A 25,955-nucleotide genomic window follows, 5' to 3' on the forward strand; every position below is an offset into this window, starting at 1 on the left:
AAACAGAAAATAAGACAACAGTTTTTAAAAAATCAGCCATAAGCTTTATCACATGGATTTCTGCTGTGGGGTTTCTGGTACTCGTCCCCGCTCACCTAGGCTGCAGGATCCCTGTGGCGGCTCTCAGTGTGTGTGCGTGCGTGTGCACAAGTGTGCGAGCCCAGCTGTGAATGGGCAGCAGGACCTCGGTGGGCACCCTCGGAGCCAGATGTGCAGGAAGCCTGCGTTAAGGCCCGAGTGGTGGTGGTGAGCTGCCGGCCGCCTGAAGGCTCAGCTGGGGCCGGAGGACCGGTCCGCAGGTGGGCGCCCTCGTGCGGCTCTTGGTGTTGGCAGGAAGCCACGGCGCCCCACCACAGGACGTGCCCAGGGCTGCCGAGTCTCCCCCACGAGCAGTGGCCCTGGAGGGCACAGCAGAAGCTGCGTGGCTCTTGTGACCCGGCCTGGGGGCTCAGATTTCCTCTCTGGATTCAGACTCCGTGGTTCCTAGCAGAAGTCTGTTGTGGGTGGAGCTGTGTCTCCTCAGAGCGCAGGTGTCAGAGCCGTCACCACGGCAACACCGGATGTGACCACGTGTGGCGGTAACCACGACAGAGGGGGTGAGGTCAGCAGGATCACCAGGGCCATCTTCGATGACTTGCACAGTTGGCCGAGTTTTGACACCCACACGCACCCGTGCAACCCCAACCCCATGGTGATACGGAACGTGGCGCCCCCCGGGCGGTCCCCAGGTCCCCTACCCCACCCCGTGCGCTGCTCCTCTTGCTCGGCGAGGCCCTTCCAGGGCTGACCCCCCCCCCCCCATCGCCGGAGCGCCCCTCTGGATTTTGTGGCGGTGAGTGTGCGAGCTGTTTGTTTTCACTCGGTCGTGAATTGGTGGATTTCTCCACCCTTTGCCTGGTGTCCAGTGCCCTGGGGCTCCTTGGAGGAGCTTGCACTCTCTTTGGGAAGTAACAAAGAAATCCCACAGCCTGGAGACCCTCGGAGCCCAGCTGAGGACCCCCGTCCTGGTCCTGTGCTGCTTGCACAGCCATTAAAGTCTCAGCTCCAGGGCCGGGAAGAACTCCTGGAGGAGGTGGAGGAAGAATTCCCGAGAACAGAAAATACAGGCAGTGACTAGAAGGTGCTGTTGGGCCAGTGCTGTGGAGCAGTGGGTAAAGCTGCCGCCTGCAGTGCCGGCATCCCACGTGGGCACTGGTTCAAGTCCAGGCTGCTCCACTTCCGATCCAGCCTGCGTCCCTGGGCCTCTATAACATGGAGACGAGCAGCCTCGTTGCTGTCTCCCTGGGCTGTGACGGAGATGAGATGCGATTCTGTGCGTCGGTGCCTCCCGCAGTGCCCAGTGCATGAGGAGCTCCGATGGACGCCAGCTTTGAAACTGAAGCCGGTGTCTCCTCGCGCGTGTGTCAGCTTGGGTGTCTGATCTATGACGTGGGGACGCCTGGTCCAGTCCTAAAGACACAGTTGAGGGAGCCACACGTTCTGCCCTGCTGAGGCCTGGGCCTGAGCTAAGTGCCAGGACAGCCAGGATAACCAAGCACTAGGATCCCCTAGTACCAGGATAACCAAGCACCAGGATCCCCAAGTATCAGGATAACCAAGCACCATGATAACCAAGCACCAGGATCCCCAAGTGCCAGGATAACCAAGCACCAGAATAACCAAGTACCAGGATAACCATGCACCAGGATCTCCAAGTACCAGGATAACCAAGCACCAGAATAACCAAGCAGGATCTCCAAGTACCAGGATAACCAAGCACCAAGATCCCCAAGTACCAGGATAACCAAGCACCAGGATAACCACACACCAGGATTTCCAAGTACCAGGATAACCAAGCACCAAGATCCCCAAGTACCAGGATAACCAAGCACCAGGATAACCACACACCAGGATCCCCTAGTACCAGGGTAACCAAGTACCAAGGTAACTACGCACCAGGATAACCATGCACCAGGATCTCCAAGTCACGTCCCTGCAGCCGGGTGAGCAGCTGCTTCCCCCCGCCTCTTGACGCTGCCAGCAGCCATCCCGGCCTCCATCACTCAGGAGTCACCACTGGGGCCCAGAACGAGTGCAGCAACCACAGGGTTGTCAAGCCCACATGGCCACCATGGCCTTTGGTTCTTTTTGAAGATAACGAGGTGGGTGAGGGGTGGCTGCTGTACCCCGGTCTACCTGGGTAGAACAGTCTCAGATCAAATTCTTCCGGCCCACTCCGGACTTGAGCAAACCCACCTGCAGCAGCACAGAGACCCCAAACCATCCCAGGCTGCAGGGCACAGGGCGCAGAGCAGAGGCCTGGCCTGCAGGAGCGGGGAGGCCTCCGCAGGCCACGCCTCGCTCCGTCTGACCACGGCTGCCCCTTTCTCACAGTTGTGAGACCAGCCACGAGCAGCAGAGGCCTCCTTCCTGCTGTCGGTCTGCCAGCTGCCCCCAGCGTGGCCTTTCTGGTGACAGGAGGCCTGGCCACACCGCGGGGGCACTCCTGACTAGGGCAACGGACCGCCCCCAGGTTCCAGGGCCAGCTGGCCGCAGATCAATAGCATCGGTGAGTGCAGAAGCCACGGCCTGGGAGCATGGTCAGTGCACCCCAGGGGCCCCGGAACTGAGCCTGGGGCCATGGTAAAAGCCAGTGCCCTGAGAGTTGTTCGTTGCTGTTTCGATCTCGCTCCTCCCCTATTCCTTGAACACAACAGGTGCAGGTCAGCAGGTAAAGCCGCGAGAACAGAGGGACAGTGGTCTAGCCTTGTGCTTGCTCGTTGGGTGGCGCCCACCACATGTGGCAGACGTGGCTGGTGTGACGTGGAGACTGAACGTTTCCTGTCGATGCATTTAGACCCGGATCCTCGATTTCAGTTTCCGGAAACTGAAGTAGCCAGGAACATCTTTCCGTATTCAGATCTTCTGCAGCTACGTGGTTCCAAGACATCTAAATAAAGATCAAGTCTTTCCAGTGAAAATTTAGCTCCCCAATTGAGATGCACAGTGTCAAATAAACCCTGGATTCCTTTTTTTTTATTAAAAACTTTTATTTAATGAATATAAATTTCCAAAGTACAGCTTATGAATTACATTGGCTTCCCCCCTCCCATAACTTCCCTCCCACCCGCAACCCTCCCCTCTCCCGCTCCCTCTTCCCTTCCATTCACATCAAGATTCATTTTCAATTTTCTTTATATACAGAAGATCAGTTCAGTATATATTAAGGATTTCTTAAACTCAGTTTAAAAAAAAAAGAATGCGACATACAAAGGATCTCAAATTTTTTGGGTCTCTGATTACGTGTTGTAATAATATTTTTATACACCGGCTTAAATAAATATTAACGTTGGTTTCATCTTTTCTCCTTACTTCTTCCAAGTGACTACCGGAAGATTGAGATTTGCACCACGTGACGAGCTCTGTTTCTGTTTGGCGGTGGGGGGGGGGGAGGGCGTGCTCTGCTCCAAGTGGTCAGGATCCAGAGGGCGGGGCGGGAGGGGACGTGGGCGTGGGTCAGATAAGCTTTTGTAATCATGGAGCTGGGGCTGCTGAGACCCTGCCTGGGAGCTCCCTGCAAAGCTCTTCGCTGGTGCCCGTGTTCCGTTCAGCACTTTCCTCTTCCGGAAGACACAGGGGAGAAGAGGGAAGAAGAACTGGAAAGAGACAGAGAGAGAGAGAGAGAGAGAGAGAGAGAGAGAGAGATGGAGAGAGACGTCTTCTTGGCTCTGTGGCCCTCGGCCCAGGCCTGCCCCCTACTTGGCACTGGGCACTGAGGGCACGTGGGGTGACTACTCTCAGGGGTGTACAACCACTTCTGTCTCTGAATGGTGCCATAGGAGAAGGGCATCCATGGCACCCCCGGTGCCCCTTCCTGACCCCTCCGCGGCTCGCCACACTGCAGGCGTCTCCCACGGTGGCAGGAAACCCAAGGAGTGTGGAGGTCGGCCCACACCCCAGGAAGCCCTGCAGGCCCAGGCACACCAGGGCTGGCAGAGATAAGATGGCCACCAGGGGACTCTGTGAACCCAGTCCTTGGCACTCAAGAAGGGCTTGGGACCGTCCATGGGGGTCTGCACCGTCCACACAACACGTTCTCGCTACTGAGCTTTCTTTCATCTGTTGACTCCTTGCTTTGGCCTGGCATTTAGGGCACGAACTAGTGAATGGATTCTCTCTCTCTCTCTCTCCTCCTCCTCCTCCTCCCTCCATCCCTCATCTCTGTCTCTCCCCCTTTGAAATAAATACATTCATTTTTTAACTAAAATAAGCATAATCGGGCCTTTCCCATGACCCCAGTCTGTTCTGCTGTGCAGGCAGCAAGGGCAGGTGGGGTCTGGGTGACAGGGCCCCTGGAAAGGAAAGGAAGCAGCAAGCATGGTGTGACCCCTAGGAGCCCTGAGAGCCGCAGGACACACAGGGGGATCTTCAGAGGCTGCGCACCTGCCGAACATCCTGCCCACGACGGACCTCTCTCAGCACACGCCTCACTTCTCTACGTAACGTGAGCTCCTTATTAGGCCACTGCTGATTGGTTCCTAGCCTAATCAATCACATTCAGGCTATGCTGACTCCCTGATTGGTTCACACAGAATACCTCACTAGCAGGGCTGGCATTTGGTGTAGCTGGTAAACCCAGTGCCTGTGACGCCAGCATCCTATATGGGTTACCGGTTCAAGTCCTGGCTGCCCCATTTCTGATCCAGCTCTCTGCTATGGCCTGGGAAAGCAGCAGAGGATGGTCCAAGTCCTTGGGCCCCTGCATCCATGTGGGAGACCTGGAAGACGCTCCTGGCCTCAGCCTGGTCCAGGCCTGGCCACTGGGGCCATGTGGGGAGTGAACCACTGGAAGGGAGATCCATCTCTCCCTGTGTCTTCCTCTCTTTGTAACTCTGACTTCCAAAATAAATAAATTTTTTAAAAATAGAAGAGCACCTCACTAGCATATACCCTGACTAATCAGGTGAGCTTCCTCCTTCGGAAAGACTTAGAAATCACACAGGCCAGGCAGGCCCGGCCCACTACCCTCTGGGGTCCCCTCCGTGTGCCGAGGGCGTTCTCTGCTTCTTTCAATAAACTTCCTTCACTCTGCCTTGTCCGTGTGCCTCATTCCTCATGGTCATGAGACAGAGAACCTGGCAGAGGGGAGAAGCTGAGGCCCAGGAGACCGCGGCACGCCCCACAGACCTGGCAGAGGGGAGAAGCTGAGGCCCAGGAGACCGCGGCACGCCCCACAGACCTGGCAGAGGGGAGAAGCTGAGGCCCAGGAGACCGCGGCATGCCCCACAGACCCGGCAGAGGGGAGAAGCTGGGGTCCAGGAGACCGCGGCACGCCCCACAGACCCGGCAGAGGGGAGAAGCTGGGGCCCAGGAGACCGCAGCACGCCCCACAGACCCGGCAGAGGGGAGAAGCTGAGGCCCAGGAGATCGCGGCACGCCCCACAGACCTGGCAGAGGGGAGAAGCTGAGGTCCAGGAGACCGCGGCACGCCCCACAGACCCGGCAGAGGGGAGAAGCTGGGGCCCAGGAGACCGCAGCACGCCCCACAGACCTGGCAGAGGGGAGAAGCTGGGATCCGACAACAGATAAGAGCCTGCAACACGAGGAGCTGCGCCCTGGGAGCTGTGCCAGGCTTAAAGAATCCGCTGAAAAGAAGAATCTGCCACATCTCCTGGGGCCGCGGACTCCTCCTGCCGCCACTCCTGCAACACTGGCTCCGCCCACCTTGGCAAGCAGGAGGGTCTGTCTCCGCCCACCTCGGCAAGCAGGAGGGTCTGTGCCAGTCGTTCAGCGACCAAGGCTGTGCACCTGCAGGATGCTACCTGTGTCCCCTGGTGCTGGGACCCGAGGCGGAAGAAAACACTGACTCTGAATTATATACATTAGAAACGCAGCTCGGGCTGCACAAGTGATGGCATAAATCCCGAACACAGCGGTGCAGCCTTCATTAACTTCACCTTCACTCGTGAGTGTTTCACTGCCTTGGCAAAGAACTGCGTCAGTTCCTCCAGCGACAGTTCCTCCCAGCGACAGCACAGAGTCCCAGTGGCAAACGTAAAGTGCACCGCTCGCAGCCGACGGGTCTCGAGCAGAATCAGGAAGTCCTTCCGAATATTTCTGTTGCCGCCGAAGGATGTAGTTCGTGGTGGATGTGGGTGAACTGGGAAGTGTTGGACTGTTATTGCAGGTTCTCCCAACCTCACATTGCCAGGAGCCCTGAAAGTCACAGAGACAGCCCTTGTAATGGTCCGGGTAACTAAGAAAACCAGGCTATTTAAATGTCCATCAAGTGGACCCCAGGGAAATACATTCGGATGCACTTGTGCAATGCTACTGTTAAAAGATAATGCGAGGGAGGGGGCAGCACTGTGGCACGGCAGGTTAAAGCCCTGGCCTGAAGTGCCGGCATCCCATATGGGTGCTGGTTCTAGTCCCAGCTGCTCCTCTTCCGATCCAGCTCTCTGCTTTGACCTGGGAAAGCAGTGGAGGATGGCCCAAGTCCTTAGGCCCCTGCACGTGCGTGGGAGACCCGAAGGAAGCTCCTGGCTCCCGGCTTCAGATCGGCCCAGCTCCAGCCATTGTGGCCAACTAGGGAGTAAACCAGCAGACGAAAGACCTCTCTCTGCCTCTCCTCTCTCTGTGTAGATAATGCTGGTGGCCATTTAGCCTGGCAGTGAACACACCCACACCCCACATCAGAGCACCTGACACCCGAGAGTGGATGTGTCAGACTTTGGGGCTCTACGGTCTGTGTCACCACTATCCAGTTCTGTTTCGTAGCCTGAAAGTAGCCACAGGTGGTACAAAGTGACTGACTGTGGCTGTGTTCCAATAAAACTTTATTTAAAAAAAAAAAATCCATAAACAGATTCAGCCCCAGAGGGATTGTCTGCCACACCTGCTCTGTGTCACGTCTCCTTTAACCCTCACAGCAGCCTTTGTCAAAGGCATGGTCATGTCCCCAGATTATGTACGTGGAAACCAAGCCTTAGGGACACTAAGTGACCTTCCAAGGTCACCACCTTTTGTGTGGCATAGAAAAAAGAGGCTGGAGGGAGGTCGGAGTGGACAAGGGCGTGCTGCGCACCGGGGCCACAGAAGGCGCTGACTCCTCCCCTCCCCCAGGTTTCTCGCTGGCTGCTGCTTTTCAGGAACACGCGTCTTTTCAAGTTAGGCAGCTCTCAGGGGGCCAAGGAGACGAGGGCCGGCTGGCAGTTCCGCCGGCTCGGGGAGCTCACGGGCCTTTGTGCCCCCCGCTTTGCCTCCGCCTTAGTGTGGACCAGCGCCATGGAGATGTCGGAGCAGTCCGTGGCCGAGGGGATTCCTGGGGCCGTGCCTCCCACAGAGATCTACCTGGACCACGACCTGGGCCAGCAGGACAAGGTGAGGGGTCTCCGGGGCACACACTCCCAACTTCTCCAGGTAACGTGAGCGCCTTGTTAGGCCACTGCTGATTGGTTCCTGGCCAAACCATCATGTTCAGGTTGCCCTGGGTTGACCAACAGAGGGCCACCTGTGCAAGGGGCAGGGAGACAGCAAGAAGCAGGGTGTGTGTCCATGGGGAAGGGGCCTGGGGAAGGGGTGCTCCTGTGAGAAGGGGCGCAGGCTTCTCACCAGAAAGGCAGGAGCCATTGCAATACAGCCTCATACCCTGCAGGCTGGTTTGTGCTTCAGCGCCCGGCACAGGGCCTGGCACGTAGTGGGTGCTCAGTTCTTGTGTTTGTTGAGTGAGTAGTGAATGAGCACGTGCCTGGGCATAGAGACTTTCGGTGGTTCTTACGGGATGGAGCGGGGCGAGTCCACACTTCTGCACAGAATCCGAGCCATGCCTTGAGGCTTCGCCACCAGCGTTCACGGGAACTGAAGGGAGACCCGGGGTGGCAGCTGGGGAGGCCACACGGGCTTCCCCGCAATGACACCCTGGCCTCCCCCAGGTTAGGGAGCCGGCGGTCAGCTGGCCAAGAAATGCCCATTTTATCTCCTTGCAACTAGCAGAAATTGCTGAAAGAGCAGGGTTTCCTAAAAGTCATGGCGGGGGCGGGCGTGCGGCACAGCTGCTAAGATGCCCGTGAACCCATCAGAGTGCCTGGGCTTGAGTCCCAGCTGTGTTCTCAAGTCCAGCCATCTGCTAGCGCCCTCAGAGGCTACAGGCAGTGGCTCAAGCCCCGGTCCTTTTCACCCACTCCTGAGACCTTGACTGAGTTCCTAGGCCCAGACGCAGGAGACAGGAGTCAACCAGCAATGCGAGCTTCTCTCTCTCTCTCTCTCTCTCTCTCTCTCTCTCTCTCTTCCTCTCTCTCTCTCCCTTCCTCTCTTCTCTCTTCTCTCTCTCTCTCTCCTCTCTCTCTCTCTCTCTCTCTCTGCCTTTCAAATGCAGAGAACAAATATTTTTTAAATAAATCAATAAACGTGAGTTCTCCCAGGAGATCCTGCAGCTGTATAGGAAAATACCCCTGGGAAATTTTTCTCCATCTTCCAGACACTTTACTGATGTCCTGGTAAAGAGCACAAGGGATTTTTTTTTTCTTTCTGGGGAAACCTAACCAGTCCTCGGACTCCAGAGCTGTCTGTTCTGCGGAGGGGAGCCTGGCTGAATGACGCCTGCAGGTGGCGACTTTTCTGGGAGCCCCACAGAGAAGTCACCGTTGCTCCAACATATATTTCCCTCCAGACCCAGTTATGGGGAACAGAGTTTACAAGACTCACCAGAGGGACAGGTGGCACCAGGAGGGGAGAAAGGGGAAAGAAATGTTCCCGAATATGCTCAATTATTTAAAATAACAGAACAGCCCTGTGACAGGCAGAATGTGGTAGGACAGGATGTCATTCCCCTAATTACCTTTCCTGGTCCGCCGTGTGCAGATCTATGAGTTAATTCCTAAAAATATTCTAAGTGAACTTTCTGGCAGCCCAAGTCCCCCAGAAGGGCCGTGGTTCTCAGCACGGAAGGGTGACCTTGGGGCTGGGGACGTCTCCATGCCTCTCTGGGAGTGACGGAGGCAGCCCAGGAATTCTGCCTCCCCCCTCCCTGCCTGCCCTCGCCTGCCCGAAAGGGCTCTGCATGGGCTTGGCCTCACGCCTGGACCCACGCCCAGTGAGCGCCCCTGTCTGGTCCCCACCCAGGACGAGATAATCCTGCTTTTGGGCAAAGAGGTCAACCGGCTCTCGGACTTCGAAATCGAAGCCAAGTACAAAGACGCCGTGATCGCCGGGCTGCAGAACGAGGTGGCCCTGCTCAGCCAGAGGCTGTCCGAGGCGGCCGCCTGCCGGCACAGCGAGCGGCACGGCGCACACGGGCTCCACGTGCTGGATGACGACATCGAGGCCAAAAACAAGGAGATCCAGAGCTTGAAAAGCCAGGTAGGCCTCGGAAGCCAGTCGGTCGCAGCCTTGGAGCCGCCACGCGGGGGGACAGCTCATGGGGCAGAGCCGAGGCCGGCCCCTGAGAGAGGTGGGAGAACGGGTAGGACCACGCACCCACAGGACCAGAAGCTGCATGGGATCTCGGACAATATGGGTATTTTTTAATAAAAGAGTTATTTATTTATTTGAAAGGCTGAGTTGCGAGAGAGAGAGAGAGAGAGAGAGAGATCTTCCATCTGCTGGTTTACACCCCAAATGCCCACAACAGCTGGGGCTGCATCAGGCCAAAGCCAGAGCAAGGAAATCTTTCCAAGGCTCCTGCATTGGTGGCAGGGACCCAAGTACTCAGGGGGTCTCTCACTGCTTTCCCAGGTGCATTAGCAGGGAGCTGCATCTGAAGTGGAGTAGCTGGGACTTGAACCTGTGCTCATACGGCAGGCATGCTGGAGTTGCAGGCAGCAGCTTAACCCGCTGTGCCACAATGCTGTTCCCTACCGATTTATTGTGTTTATTTGAAAGGCAAGCGATAGAGGGAGAGATAGATGTCGTCCATCCACAGGTTCACCCGCCAAATGGCTACAATGGCTGGGCCAAGCTGAAGCCAGGAGCCAGGAACTCCATGTGGGTCTCCCTTGTAGCTAGCAGGGACCCAAGCACTCAAGCCATCCTCCGCTGCACTCCCAGACCCCTTAGTGGGGAGCTGGATTGGAAGTGGAGCCGCCGGGATGCAAACTGGTGCTTACAGGGGATGTCAGGGTCGCAGGCAGCTGCTTCGCCCGCTGAGCCCTCGTATTGGTATTTTTAGCATTTCTTCAATGGAGTGGCAGAGAGACTCTCACAGGCACCAGCCCGGCGCACAGAGCCCCTATCCAGGGGTTCACTCCCCAAGCGCTCTCAACAGCCGGGGCCGGGCCAGGGCTGGAGTGAGGTCAGGAACGCAGTCCAGGTGCCCCCACGAGCGGCAGGAGCCCAGTGACTCGAGCCTCAGCCCTGCCTCCCAGGATCTGCGTTGGCAGGAAGGGGGAGTCGTCCCTGCCAGGCTGAACGCTGGCCCCTGGCGTCAGCATGTGTTAAGCTCCCGCCGCACACAAGCACTGGAGCGAAGAGCTTTACGTCAGTGCTGATGTGAGTCTCACACCCTCTGACACATCCGTCCCGCAGGCTAAGGGGACTGAGCAGGCCCCGAGCCGCCCAGGAACGGGCTAGAGCTTGCAGGGGAGCTGTGTGACGAGCTCACATCCTCCACTCCTGCTTCTCATTCCTGCCCAGCGCTGTCACTTTGGTACCCACGGGCCCCAGCGGCAGAGAGGGAATCCCCCAATGTCCCACACGCAGGGGTCTTCCTCTAGCTCCTGAAGGCATTACTGTGTCACCAAAGGGAAATTTCTTCAAACAGAGATTCTTCACCTGGAATTCCTGGATTGTTCGGGTCATCTGCCGTTCTCTGGAAACTGGATCCAAATTCCTATTTTGTTTTGTTTTAGCAATTTTTTAGAACCGGCCATTGAGTTGCATACATAAGTTATATCTCAAGGGGATGGGTGAATTTTGGTCTCAATGCCGTCATGGGGATGGGCGTCTAGAGGCCTGATGGTTGCAACTCTGCTCGGAGGTCCACATCCCGTAAGCAGTGATGGGTTCAAGTCCTGACCCCACTCCTGATTCCAGCCTCCCAGAGGATGGCTCCCGTGGTTGGGTCCACGCCACCAACATGGGAGACCCGGCCTGAGTTTCTGGTTCCCTGCTTCAGCCTGGCTCAGCCCTGGCCATTGTGAGGACTTGGGAATTGAACCCGTGGATGGGAGTGCTCTCTCTGTCTCTCTCTGTCTCTCTCTCCTTCTCAAATAAATTAAATACATTGTTAAAATACACTGCACTGGTGCCTGGGGCCTCCCTCCGCTGGTTCCCTCCCTGCCCGTGGCCTTTCTCTTCTATACCCAGCTCAAGGTACACAGTCTCAGTCCTGGACAGAGTGTCCTGAGGACGGACGTCCTTCCTGCTCCGGGAAGCCAGGAGATCTGTCAGAGACCGTGAGCCCCACAGGGACAGGGCTGGGCCCAGCTGCCCACCAGAGCTCTGTCTAATAGGGTCAGGGACAGGGCTGGGCCCAGCCGCCCGCCAGAGCTCTGTCTAATAGGGTCCCTGTCCCACATGCTCTTCCAGGCTCTGGGAGTTGGGCAGGGACCAGGACAGACATGAACCCTGCCTTCCCTCCCCCTCCGTGATGTTCTGATGAGGGAGACAGAACACACAAGGGAAGAAACACGTGTGTGCTGCAATCATTCAACAAAGGAACAGCCCTCTGCGGGAACCACTCCTGAGGGCAGTGTGGGTGGCAGCCACCAGGGGAGCGGCTCCTGCCGACGCTGCTCAGCCGCTCCGCCCCGTCCTTAGCTCCACATCCAGCGGCTTTCTTAGGCTGCCAGCCTGGTTTTGCAATCAGATGAAGAAGTAGCCTTTCCAGTAATTCTCCCACTCAGAGCTTCCCTGGGCCGGGAGCGAGGATGATAAATTCTCACGTCTCCCGGGTCATGATCTGAGTCTTGCTTAAGGTGTCTAGAGACGGGGTGGGCCGCTGAGACGCTGCTTCGGATACGCGCATCCCATATCCGGGCTCCTGGGTTCAAGACCCGCCTCCGCTCCTGGGTTCAGCTTCCTGATGGCGCAGGTAGCGGGGCCCCTGCCACTCACATGGGAGACCTGGACTGAGTTTTGGGCTCCTGCATTTGGCCTGGTCCAGCCCTAGCTGTTGTGGACATTTGGGGAGTAAATCAGTGAATGGAAGATCTCTCTCTCTCTCTCTCTCTCCCTCTCTGCCTTTCAAACAAAATGACATTTTTTTTTTTTACAAAAATGCTGAAATGTCTAGTGCTGTGTGGGAAGTCATTTGCCAGGGAGGAACTCCCCAGGCCTCGGCCCCCGACTCGATGGTCTCCCCCGGCGACCGAGGCAGCACTGGAGGCTGCGGTTGGTCTCAATCCAAGTCCAGTTCTTCAGGGCCACACCGGAAGTGACAGCCGCGTGGCGGGCTGATCTATACTTCTGGAAGTTCCTTTGCACGCACCCCCACCCCGCCCCGGCCCCTGAGTTGCCTGGCCATTCGCTCTCGGGGATCTGCGGCCCACTGCCACGAGGCCTGCAAGCGCTCATGCTCCGGCAGCAGGGGTTACCAGCCCGAAGCCACCGCCCTTCCTAGTGCTATTAACAGCCTGCGGCCCAGCACGCGCTGTATCGCACAACACAGCAGGCAGAGCATTGTGGGACTTACGCCAATCACAGCAACGCGGGTATTTACTTCGGAAGCAGAAGTAATGACCGCGTGGAGTTGTCTGGCAATCAGGAACCCTAAGGCCCCAGCACTTAGATGGAAATACTTTCTATCAAGCAGCCTGGAGCCTTGGGGAGGGGCATGTTCTCCCATCGCTTCGGGAAGTTTCTGTACTGTGTCTCTGGAATCGTACAAGTGGAAGCATGAAAGAGAAACGTTAAAGAAAATCCCAAAGACCTTTTAGGAGGGAGTTGTATTTCCCCTGCTCCAACTTTGCAAAGCACAACCCTGTAAAAGGAGTCAGGGGTGGGTGGGGACAGAGTGACCTTGGCCCCCCCTTCTCACAACCACCACTTTCCCAGTGTCTCAGGTGCCCCAGAGAAAAGTAAGTGTAGTCTCCCCGCGTGGCTGGAATGTAGACCGTGATAGACAAGCCCTGTAGACCTAGCGGCACGGGTGCTCCTGTTAACACTGAGTGACAATCCCAGGGCTGCAGGGTGGACACCAAGAACAGAGATCACGAGCGCCCTCTGGTGGCGGTGCGCCCGGTGCCCTCAACGTGAATTTTCTGACCCATAGATTGTGCCTGAGCCGTGGCGGGACCTTAGCGGGACTTCTTGTATTTTACCCAAATAACGATCACATAGTGTTTGAGCCAAGAAAAGGCTGTGAATGCACACAAAATCTCACCCATGCCCCTTCCCCCAAGACCGGCAGGAGACGCCACAGCTAAAACGCCGTGCGGTAACCGCGGCTCTCACCTGCGTGGTCTGGGCGCCCTGGCAGGTGCTGACTCAGTGAAACTCTCCATGGTGCCGTGAGGCCAGCACCACCGCCCCCACCTGCAGAGTGGAAAACCAGGGTGGACTCCATGAACTCCGTGGCCTCCCTGCGTCCACGCGGGCTCTCAGCAGCAGAGACAGAACCTGGAGGCCACGGCCCTGCTCCAAGCCCAGGTGGGGCCCTGCAGCTGCTGCCGGGTGCTGTGCCTGCAGGCAGCTGGGATGCAGTGGGGCCAGGCTCCTAAAGGCTGGACCTGGGCCAGAGCACCACCTCCGACCAGCCCAGCCATCCCGAGCAGGCGACTGCACCCACACATCGGGAACCGCCAGGGGAACCCCGTTCAGAGCACCGTGAGGCTCTGTGGACAGAATAGTGCCTGTGTGTGGGCTTTGTGAGTTCTGGAATGTTCTATGAGGCGTGACTTAATGTTATTGTCACTTGAGTGTATCAATTAATCACTCGTCAATATATTAATTAATAATTATTCATCTTCTATGCCAATTATTGATGGATATTGATTCTATTACTTAGTTTAAGAGCCTGCTCCCCTCTCTTGAGCTCTGTTCGGGATCCAGTCACTGCCAGATTATCTGGAAACAACACCTGTTAATGGCTGAGCATCCACAGGTTGGAGGGACTCACAGGAAGGAACCAGGTGCCCACAGCAGCAGCTGGGCCTGGGCCCGACTGTGGACGCAAAGAGAAGATTCGTGTTTTGATCACACAGGAAGTGGCGGCCCTTGAAGGAACAGACCCTCGCCTGTGCCCGGAAAACTCGGTTTCCCCAACACCCCATTGGGAAGCGCAATGCGAGTCTGTGTGTCTGAGCGCCTGCGCACCTTGCAGGACCTGGGCTGGCCCCCATCTGACTGTGTGCTGCCTCCCCCATCTGACTGTGGGCTGTCTCCCCCGTCTGACTGTGCGCTGCCTCCCCCCGCAGATCAGTGCCCTGCAGAAAGGCTACAGCCAGGTGCTGTGCCAGACCCTGTCCGAGCGGAACTCGGAGATCACATCCCTGAAGACCGAGGGCGAGAACCTAAGGAAGAACAATGAGATCGCTTCCGGTGAGCTTCTGGAGTTGGGCCCAGGAGCTCCCACCCCGACCCCACGGCCACGGCCATGGCAGACATCACCAATCAACCACCACACTTCTGCTCTGGGAACTTGGATGCAGCCTCAGCAGTGAACTATCACTCATCCTCCAAGAGGTTTATTGTCATCCAGTTCCCAGCACAGAGTCAGCCCTGGATGAATTCTGCAGCAAACGTTCTCTCTCTCTCTCTCAAATTTATCTATTTTGAAAGAGTTATAGAGAGAGAGGGAAAGACAGAGAGGTCTTCCATCCACCTGTTCACTCCCCAGATGCTCATAACGGCCAGCACCGGGCCAAGCTGAAGCCAGGAGCCAGGAGCTTCTTCCAGTCTCCCATGTGGGTACAGGGGCCCAAGCACTTGGGCCATCCTCTGCTGCTTTCCCAGGCACATTAGCAGGGAGCTGGACTGGAAGTGGAGCAGCCAGGACTTGAACCGGCACCAATATGAGATGCTGGCATCACAGATGGTGGCTTTACCTGCGTTGCCACAGCACCAGCCCCAAAGGTTCTCTCTTAACACAAAGACCTGCTGAGCACTGACCCCGCCCAGCCAGACCTCCAGGCGGAATCTGCACGTGCACCACTCTCTGGGTGTTTGCCTGTGCACTTGGGCTTGAGCTGTGCCAGGCTGGATTCTGGTGCTGTCACAGAGTCCCCTGAGGCTGGGTGCTTAGGGGGCCAGGTGCTTGTCCAGCTCTGGTCTCAGGTACCCCGCCACCACCGGCCAGAGGGGCTTTGCTACTCAGGGACTGGGGCCAACAGAGGCCACCACACCTCGTCCACGGTGACAGGGCAGAGGGAGAGACAGGCACTGGATTCACTCTTCCACCTGAGAAAACCGACCAAAGCAAAACAGAGACAAGACCTGAAACAGTGGCTTTCCACTGTTGGACCTGAGAAGCCCATGACCTTGATCCTGGCCCTCAAAGTGGGATGAGCCTGACGGTCGCCTGAGCTTCGGGCCTCGAGACAGAGTGGCCAGGCCACGGCGCGGAAGGGGATGGGATCCCGGGCGGAGCCCAGGGGTCTCCCCATGGAACAGGGGAAGCAGAGTGCAGGCGGAGCGTGGGGTGGGGCTGCACAGAGCGCCCCCAGGTCTGCAGAGGGCCCCCGACAAGTCTCAGCTGAGCAGAGGGAACCCCCTCTCCCACCCTCGGGATGGAGAAACCTAGTAGATGTACAAGGCGTTCGGCAGAGACCGGAAAAGCCTGGCTGGGTCCTGAGGCTGAGTGAGCAGTGGACTGAGGGCTGCCCCGGTCTGACCGGACAGGGCTCTCTGGCCAGCCCCAAAGGGATCCACCTGCCTCCGCGGAACCTGGCCACGTCCCGGGCCTGGCTCTCTTTTATGAAACTCAGGATCCTAGTGTTCTTTAGTGTGTGTTCCTGATTGATTGACACCTGCCACTAAGCTGGGAACTGGGCCGGATGTCCTGCCCAGAGAAGACCCACATGAGAGAATCCAGTGCCGAAGCCTTGATTCTACGCTCTTCTTCCCACCGCTCCTCACCCCGAAAACGTAGCAATGGGTTAGGCATTAGCTTAGTCCCAACACTCGGGGGTAAAACAGCAACACACACACGACCTCACCCAGTGTCTGTGGCTCAGGAACGTGGGGTGACTGACAGCCGGCTCAGGGTCACTCACGAGGCCATAGGCCAGCGGATCCCCTTCCAGAAGGGCTCATGCACGCGGCTGTGGGCTGGAGGCCTCAGTTCCTCTCCTGTGGGCCTTCCCTGTGGCTGCTTGCGCGTCTTCCCAACATGGCGGTTGGCTTGCCCCGGACGGAGGGAGCAAAGAGGAAGCCGCAGGGCCTTCTGCGTGCCAGCCAGGGCGGTGACAGCCAGTTTCCACAATATCCTACTGGCTGCACCCACCAGCCCTGTGCAGGTGGGGAGGGGGCTGCACGGGGCACAAACCCCAGGAGGCGGGGACTGCTGGGGCCGTTGGTGGAAGCTACGGCAAATAATGACAAGGACCATGCAGCGAGCACTGGTGTCGGCCTCTCTGCTGGGCTTCTCCATCTCCTTCGGCCCTCAGAGTACCTCCGTGGACTCCGTGCGAGGTTAAGTGACCTGCTCGAGAGCACTGAGCCGAGAAGTGTAGAGACGGAGTCCATACTCAGCAGAGTGTGTATCTCTGCCCACCCCATCCCACACCACCGCAGCCCCCATCACCAGCCCCCGAGGTGTTGAGCCAAGAGTCCGACCCCATGGCCGCTCCTGGCTCCTCCCTCTGCGTTCCCCAGGCAACACCCCATGACTGATCCTGTCTCCACCAAGGAGACCTTAAGCAGTCAATGTCCGGGGGGCTTTTTGGTCTCGGCCCCACCCCAGCTTCTGGGTGCTTGGGGACACCTTCCTCGGCACCAGGCCGGTGCATGCGGGGGTGACGGTGGCAGCGACGGCACCGTCCTGACTACCTGCTCGGCCTCTCCCACCCCTCCCACAGGAATGGTGTCATCTTTGCAGAAGGACGTGTTAGCCAGGAGTGAGCAAGTCCAACAGCTGAAGGAGGAGGTGGATCAGCTGCAAAGCCAGAACAAAGAGAAAGACCGCCAGCTGGAAGCCCTGGGCTCCAGGGTGAGTGTCGGCGGCCGCTCGGCTTCCCGGGGCCACGGGTGATGGGCGGCGTCGCGGGAGCTGCTTGGGGTTTACCTCCGGCCTGGCCTCCCACCTCACTCCCTCCTCTCACACCGTGGGGCGTGGGGCCAGTGCACAAGGGACAGAAGAAGGGACACTGCCGGGTGGCCCGAAGCAGGAGACGCCCAGCTAGAAAGAGCCAAGGAGAGGGCCCGGGGCTCTGGAGCCTTTCAGAGAGCTGCGTGCACGGGCTCAGAACCGGCGAGGCGTGGGTGCACCTGTTGTTCATCAGCTTCACAGCTCATCCCAGCCACGCACGCGCCTGTCCGCGTGTGTTCCCACGGCAAGGCTTGGTGGGAAAGCAGAAGAGAATCTCGCAGGGTGCGCCAAGGGGGCTGTGACAGGCTCACCTCGTTCTCTGTCACCACAAGCAGCAGTCACCATTACAGAGGGTTCAAAGTCAAGATGCAGAGGGTTCAAGGTCAAGATGCAGAGGGGTCAAGGTCAAGATGCAGAGGGTTCAAGATCAAGATGCAGAGGATTCAAGGTCAAGATATAGAGGGGTCAAGGTCAAGATGCAGAGGGGTCAAGGTCAAGATGCAGAGGGTTCAAGGTCAAGATGCAGAGGGTTCAAGGTCAAGATGCAGAGGGGTCAAGGTCAAGATGCAGAGGGTTCAAAGTCAAGATGCAGAGGGTTCAAGGTCAAGATACATAGGATTCAAGATCAAGATGCAGAGGGTTCAAGGTCAAGATACAGAGGGGTCAAGGTCAAGATGCAGAGGGTTCAAGGTCAAGATACAGAGGGGTCAAGGTCAAGATGCAGAGGGTTCAAGGTCAAGATACAGAGGGGGTCAAGGTCAAGATGCAGAGGGTTCAAGGTCAAGATGCAGAGGGTTCAAGGTCAAGATACATAGGATTCAAGGTCAAGATGCAGAGGGGGTCAAGGTCAAGATGCAGAGGGGTCAAGGTCAAGATGCAGAGGGTTCAAGGTCAAGATGCAGAGGGTTCAAGGTCAAGATGCAGAGGGGTCAAGGTCAAGATGCAGAGGGTTCAAAGTCAAGATGCAGAGGGTTCAAGGTCAAGATACAGAGGGGGTCAAGGTCAAGATGCAGAGGGGTCAAGGTCAAGATGCAGAGGGTTCAAGGTCAAGATGCAGAGGGTTCAAGGTCAAGATGCAGAGGGGTCAAGGTCAAGATGCAGAGGGTTCAAAGTCAAGATGCAGAGGGTTCAAGGTCAAGATACATAGGATTCAAGATCAAGATGCAGAGGGTTCAAGGTCAAGATACAGAGGGGTCAAGGTCAAGATGCAGAGGGTTCAAGGTCAAGATACAGAGGGGTCAAGGTCAAGATGCAGAGGGTTCAAAGTCAAGATGCAGAGGGTTCAAGGTCAAGATACATAGGATTCAAGATCAAGATGCAGAGGGTTCAAGGTCAAGATACAGAGGGGTCAAGGTCAAGATGCAGAGGGTTCAAGGTCAAGATACAGAGGGTTCAAGGTCAAGATGCAGAGGGTTCAAGGTCAAGATACAGAGGGGTCAAGGTCAAGATACAGAGGATTCAAGATCAAGATGCAGAGGATTCAAGGTCAAGATACAGAGGGTTCAAGGTCAAGATGCAGAGGGTTCAAGGTCAAGATACAGAGGGGTCAAGGTCAAGATGCAGAGGGGTCAAGGTCAAGATACAGAGGGGTCAAGGTCAAGATGCAGAGGGGTCAAGGTCAAGATGCGGATGTGCCAACTTCCGTTTCTTCCCTTAGACCTGAGGGTGCAGACTGCTCTGTGTGAGGTGGACGGGGAGCCTAGCTGAGGGCTTTAAACTTGACTTTGACTGTTGGCAAGTTTTGCCTTCCCTACTGATTTCAGAACCTAGCCTGGGGGTACGATTTCTCAGCATGTCTGCGGCTTGTCTGTGGCTTGTCAAGGGAGAGCCTAAAGCCCTCCCCCCACCACCCAGGCCAGCCGTGGAGATCGATGGCGCCCACCTGACGGGTTAGCCGGGTCTGCGTGGGAGCCGAGGCGGCTTGGCTCCCGAGGGTCAATGACAAGGCCGCTGCCCGGGGGGCCACGAGTTGCACTCATCACTGTACCCCCCCCGGGGCCGAGGAAGGGCAGGGCGTGAGCAGGCATCAGGCAGACGCGGGCCAATCCCAGAGCTTGCTTTTTTTGGAACTTATTCGGCCTCCACTTCCTCATCTGCCAGATGGGGTAACAAACTCCTTTCCTGCGAAGTGAGAGGTTGGCTCCCGCTCTGCCCCTGCCTCTGCCGTCAGCCGCCTCGCCACGCCCTCTGCATTGGCTTCTCCAAAGCAGACAGACTTCCTGGGTTACGTGGGAGTGCTGTATTACGTGGTGAGTGTGTGCGGGGGGCCCACACCGGTGTGTGTGCATATGCACATGTGTGTGGACATGTGCGTGTACACCGTGAGCAAGTACGAGCACATGAGTGCATGGCTGTGTGTGAGAGTGCATGTGTGTAAGGACATGTGTACACATGTGTGTGCACGTGTGTGCACGTGTGTGTGCACGTGGGCCTCGGAGTTGTTTCTGGGGGAAGAACAAGAGGAAAGCAGCACCTGCTGGCCTATCCCACCTTCCAAGAGCATTTGAGTTATTTTCGTCCTCACTTCCCCTTTCTCCTTGACCTTGGGTCTGCCTCCTCTCTCCTGTGCCCAAGGGCACCACATCACAACCTTTGAAACACCTGCGTTTTGCTAACGTGGTGCATGACATGTGTGTGCATGTTAGAAAAAGAGGTGCATACTATTGGAAAGCAAAGTCAGAAAGGAAGGATACACCGCTCTGAAAACTCGGGGTGAAAACTCGGGGTTCCTTCCTGTGGTTTCTGTTCGCTACCCAGAGAATCTGCAGACGCGGATCTGACAGTGGGGTTGTACAGAACACGCACATTAAAACTTTTTTTTTTTTTTAATTTTTGACAGGCAGAGTGGACAGTGAGAGAGAGACAGAGAGAAAGGTCTTCCTTTGCCGTTGGTTCACCCTCCAATGGCCGCCGCGGTAGCACGCTGCGGCCGGCGCACCGCGCTGTTCCGATGGCAGGAGCCAGGTGCTTCTCCTGGTCTCCCATGGGGTGCAGAGCCCAAGGACTTGGGCCATCCTCCACTGCCTTCCTGGGCCATAGCAGAGAGCTGGCCTGGAAGAGGGGCAACCGGGACAGGATTGGTGCCCCGACCGGGACTAGAACCCGGTGTGCCGGCGCCGCAAGGCGGAGGATTAGCCTGTTGAGCCACGGCGCCGGCCTCATTAAAACTTTTTTAGGCATTTATTTATTTAGTTGAAAGGCAGAGTTACAGAGAGGGGTGGGAAAGAGACACAGAGAGAGAGAGAAGTCTTCCATCTGCTGGATCATTCCCCAGATGGCCACAATGGCCAGGGCTGGGCCAGACCAAAGTCAGGAGCCAGGAGCTTCTTCTGGGTCTCCCACGGGGGTGCAGGGGCCCAAGCATTTGGAAGATCTTCTGCTGGTTTCCCAGACGCATCAGCAGGGAGCTGGATCATAAGTGGAGCAGCCAGAACAGGAACCAGTGCTCCTATGGGATGCTGGCTCCGCAGGCTGCGGCCTAACCCACCAGGCCACAGCACCGGCCCCCGTATTGTACGACGTAACACTGCCGTCCCACTCTGCCGGCCAGCAGCTCTGCCGTGGCTGTGGAAAGCTCCGCGGTAGCCTTGTGCATGCACACGGTGTTAGACTGCAACCTGTTCTGGGCACAGGGGGTTCCTCTTTGTTATCGCTGCTGGGCATGTTCCTGCCCACCCTGAGAGCGCCCTGGAACCCTGGCCTTCGCTGACTTCCCCCGCCCTGGTCCTTAGCTTGCACTCGCACAGGAGAACTGGGGCGAACAGAAGTCACAACTGCACACCCTCCATCCCTCCCCCCACACTGCCCAGAGTGAGGCCGGGCAGTTCCAGCCCTGAGAAGCAGTGGACAGGAAGCACCGTGGTCCATCCATGCTCATGGGGGCTCCTGAACCTGAACCCCACACAGCCGTGTTTCTCTTGTGGTCTAGACTGCTGGCCTTTGTAAACACCTTGAGGGCTGGTGCTGTGGCATAGTGGGCTAAGCCTCTGCCTGCGGCACGGGCATCCCATATGGGCGCTGGTTCTAGTCCCAGCTGCTCCTCTTCCAATCCAGCTCTCTGCTATGGCCTGGGAAGGCAGTGGAAGATGGCCCAAGTCCTTGGGCCCCTGCACCTGGGTGGGAGACCAGGAGGAAGCACCTGGCTCCTGGCTTCAGATCAGCGCAGCTCCCGCCATTGAGGCCATTTGGGGAATGAACCAGTAGATGGAAGACCTTCCTCTGTCTCGCCCTCTCTCTGTCTATAACTCTACCTCTCAAAGAAATAAATAAAATATTTAGAAATAAAAAGAAGAAAACGCATTGAGCAGCCTCTGTCATCAGGTCTCGAGAGGGGCCCACCTAGGGGCCACTGCAGGGTCACGGGCCCCACGGGACACAGCGGTCTTACCCTGAGTCTGGGTGTGTGACTGCCCTGAAGCAGCAGGGGGCGCTCTCGGGGTCCACGTGAGCCTGGGATCCCTCGGGCACCACCTGCCGCGGCCACCTGTGGCCTCTGACCTTGCTGCCCTTCCTGTTCCCACAGTGCTCAGCGCTGAAAGAAGAGCTGAAGCAGGAAGACGCCCAGCGGGAGCTCAGGGAGACCCAGGAGAAGGAGCTGAGAGTCTGCAGAGCCGTGAGTGGACTGCCCTGGGGGCCCCCCAGACACTGGACCCTGACCTGGGGCCCTGGGCCCACGACGAAGCACAAAGCTCTGGGGCTCTATGTCCGTAGCCTTGTAAGCCTTGAACTTGGCTCAGCCTCCAGCCCCAAGCAGGAGATGGGATGGGAAGACCCAGGAAGACAAGGACTCTTGGGGCAGCTGGTTCTAGCTCCTGCTGGGGCTCCCTGGGAGCTGGGCTGGGGTTGGCTCAAGGATACGGCTGGGGACAGGAGGCCGGCCAGCCTGCCACACTGCATGCTGCCCGAGGGCCCCGGACCCGGGATTCCCAAGGCTCCATTGCCGCCAGTTTTATCACGGGCACACCACTGTTCTCGGCACAAACTTCTCCCTTACGTATTTTTTCTCAAATGCATCAACTTTACACCAACTCATAAAGACAAAAGGACCCGTGGGTCTCCCCCCGCCCCCGACCTCCTGCCCGACGCCTGGTGCACTTTCATTAGCATGGAAAATAGAGTTGAAAGACAAGTTATTTTGCTGCAAAACTGTGAAATCCATGCATTTTTTCCATACCGCGCCTTTTTCGTGATCTTTTTGAGGACAGACTGCATTAATTGGGGAGGGGGGGTGAATGTCAGCTTTGTTCGCAGCTGTAGAAGGGACCCACCGAGCCGAGGTCAGACCCTACAGCCCCTCGGAAGCTGACTCCTCTGCTGGTGAAATTTTTCAGCAAATGCAAGACATGGAGAAGGAGATCAAGAAGCTCAGGGAGGAGCTGCGGAAGAGCTGCTCTGAGCAGACCGCGATCTCCAAGACACTGCGAGAGAAGAGCAAGGTATGGGCTGGTGACCGGCGCGGGCAGGGCTGCGCGCGAGCGTGCTCACAGCGACCCCGTGCGGTCGAGGCCGGTAGTACCCGCTCGTATGGCTGGGAAAAGGCAGGCTCAGAGGCAGAGCGATGCTCCGGTCACTCAGGGGGCCCAGGTCCAGCTCCGAGCTCTCGTGGGTCCCCTGCTCCAGACTGCCTTCTGAAACAACCATGGCCTGCTTTTCCTTAGATCCAGCCCCGCCTCCAGGTGCCTGCGGGTTTAGTGTTGCTTGGTTGTCTTACTGTCGCCTGCATGGGCACACGCGCGCACACACACAGACACATGCACACACATGCAGGCACACACGCATGCACCACATTCCTGTCATCCCTGGGGACTAACATGAGCTGTGTGTGCTGTATACACCCGTGATCTCCCGTCACAGCAGCCTCAGACACCCAGGGTTACTTAAATTACTTAGAAGTCAGAGGGAGGGAGTGCAGAGCTCTGCCCTGGGTGGTGTGTGGTTCTCCAACCGAAAGAAAGGAGTTGGATGTTTTCACAGACAGGGAATTTTTGGTTTTAGGACATACAAATGTTGACCCTGAGTCGACTTCACACAACGTTCACACGCCTGGAGACATCACACAGAACCCAGGACATACACACAATTTCTTTATGTCAGGTAGAAAAAAATGTTTTTAATTAAAAAAAAAAAAAGATCCAGTTCCTTGGCTGGCGCCGCACTGCAGGTGCCCAGAGCCGCAGTGGCCGCCGTCCGGGACGGCACAGATGGAGGACGTGTCCATCATTGTGGAAGGTCCTGTGGCTTCCACGTATGGGGCCCTTGCTCCTGCCAAGCGCCGTCCGGGTGTTTACAGCACCATCCGCGGGCCATGCACGACGATCCACTGCCCGTGAGCCTGCGGTGGCTGTGTCGGCTGGGGTGTCCCGTCCGCAGTGGCCATGGCAGGGCCAGACCCCGTGAACTCATGGCCTCGGACGGCCCGAAGGCCGGGCGCGCCCCAGCCCTGCACATTGAAGCCACCAGTGAGCGACCTCTCTGACAAGGTCATCACGTGAAGAGTCGTGCACAATGTGTTTCCGGGTCACGTATGTTTTAAAAAATTGTAAACTGGAATTATCTGGTGGGGGCCTGAGCCAGGCGGGCAGAACCCCCCTTTCAGCTGGAACCGTTGGCCTCACTGGGAGGAACCAGGCTGTTTTCAGAGCAAATGTGAAGGACGTGGGGGTTTCCGGCGAGCTCAGGGGTGAGAGTGACAGCGAACGAGCCCGCATTCCCTCCACTTCCTACGTATTCACCGGCAGCTACAGCCATTCAGACCTCACAGGCCAAAATGTGGGCCGGACAGGAAGCGTCTGATGAACCCCACGTAGCCGAGGCCAGCAAAGTCTGCGACGGTAGACGCGGCAGAAACCATCGACACAAAGTAAACCCAACCGTTATGACCATGCCGGGCGTGGCCGCTGACTGCTGATTTCAGGCAAAATCTCATCTGGAGAAAACAGACTTGGGAGAAGTGAGGGTCACAGAATAAAACCCACGATGACAGAGCTGTGATCGGCAAAGATTGCATAGGAACCAGAAAAGCTTACACAACGGTGCATTAAGAAGTTTGTGGAAAACAGGACCAAAAGATGTGGTTTTTGGGGTTTTTTTTTGGTGCAAAAATATTGTAAAATCCATTCATTTTTTCATAGTGTACATTTTCCATGTACTTTTTAAAGACCCCTCATATGCATGGATTTCAAAAATGTTGACACCAAATGAATTTCATATTTTATTTCATTTTTCCATGCACTTTTTTGAAGTGCCTTCATAAGTAAAACATCATAATTATGAAAATTTATCCAGAGAAAGAATTTATTCAGATGAAAATAATTTCAGGAGAGGAATGGATCTACTTGGTGTATGTTTTATTAGCATAGTCGTAGTCAAGACCATGGAATCAAACTACTGTCTGGGCTATGAATCTTCCTCCAGGCAAGGCCCTAGCTGCACGCCACACATTCTAATACATAGTGTTTCCATCAGGTCAAAACGTTTTCCAAACCCCGTTATTGATTTCTTCTTTGACCCAAGAGTCATTTTGACGTTGTCTCCTGATTTCTAAACACATGAGGCGTTGTCTGGTTTCCTTTTGTCCCTGATGTCCTTACTGTGGCCCGAGAATGTTCTCTTGGTCTCCATCCTTTGTTGTTAATGAGACTCGCTCCAGGGCCTGTGTGTGTTGGTGTCGGCTCCACCTGTGCACCTTACGTATGTGTTGTGTGGACACGGCTCCACCTGTGCACCTTACGTATGTGTTGTGTGGACACGGCTCCACCTGTGCACCTTACGTATGTGTTGTGTGGACACGGCCGTAGCATTCTACATGTGGCCCTGAAGTCACAGGTGCCGGCGATATCCAAAACTCAGCCCATTGTGATTGTGGGCTGGTCTGTGTCGTTTTTTAGTATCATCAATTTTTGCTTTACATATTTTCAGGCTAGTTACTAAGTGCGTATAAGTTTATAGTCTTAATGCCTCCCATCGACTCACGACTTGGCTGTCGCGAGATGCCCCCTTCATCTCTTGTGGCATTTCCCCCTTAAAGTCTGTCACTGATATGACCCCATTGGCTACGCTAGCTTGATTTTCTTTAGGATTTCATAGCCTGTCTTCCTCCACCTCTGAGTTTAAATGGTGGCTTGTTCATAGCACTGGCGGTGTCTGTCCATCTCTGGACAATGTCACTGCCGGGATATTAAGGCTTCCATTTCCCATCTTGCCCCTCGTCAGTTGTACCTGCTGTGCTAGCCTGCATACTCTGAATCATTCCGTTCCCTCTGTGTCAGCTGGGAAACTTTGCTCTCCTTTGCCCCCCCCCCCCCCCGCCATGGTTACTGTGAAGATTCCCGTGTGCATTGTCAGCGTGCCAAACTCCCTGACAACACGGCAACACGATGGCTGTGGACACGACTCTGACTTCACTTGCTCCACTTCAATGTGTCTCTCTACCTGAGGCCCCAAGAAAACACTTACACGCTCGGGACCCATATCCACATCCTACTGGTACGTCTTCCACAGTGGCCACTGGAAACCGTGGTTCTCCTGCCTGGGGATGACCCTTAATGTGTCCTCCACGTGACTGACTGCTGGTGGACCATTCTCTAGGGGCGTGTGTGTATGCATGTGTGTGTGCGTGTGTGTGCGTGTGTGTCTGTGTCTGTGTGCCTGTGAGTGTGCATGTGTGCCTGTGTGTGTGCATCTGTGTATATGTGTGTATGTGTGTGTGTGTGCCTGTGTCTGGAAAATGCCTATGTTTACCTCTCATTCTTAAAACACGTTCTGACTATTAGATTCTATGTTCACCATCGTT

General features: G+C 56.4%; 1 protein-coding gene across 1 annotated transcript in view; it reads left to right on the forward strand.

Annotated features, from left to right (window-relative positions):
* Positions 1–25,955, forward strand: part of FHAD1 (forkhead associated phosphopeptide binding domain 1) — a 121,439-nt gene that overhangs the window by 31,275 nt on the left and 64,209 nt on the right. The window contains exons 4-9 of the mRNA XM_062193859.1: positions 7,253–7,362; positions 9,103–9,339; positions 14,334–14,457; positions 16,935–17,065; positions 21,687–21,776; positions 22,495–22,599. Of these exons, the coding sequence (XP_062049843.1) occupies positions 7,253–7,362; positions 9,103–9,339; positions 14,334–14,457; positions 16,935–17,065; positions 21,687–21,776; positions 22,495–22,599 (797 nt within the window). The remainder of the gene's footprint in view (positions 1–7,252; positions 7,363–9,102; positions 9,340–14,333; positions 14,458–16,934; positions 17,066–21,686; positions 21,777–22,494; positions 22,600–25,955) is intronic.

Source organism: Lepus europaeus, chromosome 5 (genome assembly GCF_033115175.1).
Source record: "Lepus europaeus isolate LE1 chromosome 5, mLepTim1.pri, whole genome shotgun sequence".
Lineage (NCBI taxonomy): Eukaryota > Metazoa > Chordata > Mammalia > Lagomorpha > Leporidae > Lepus > Lepus europaeus.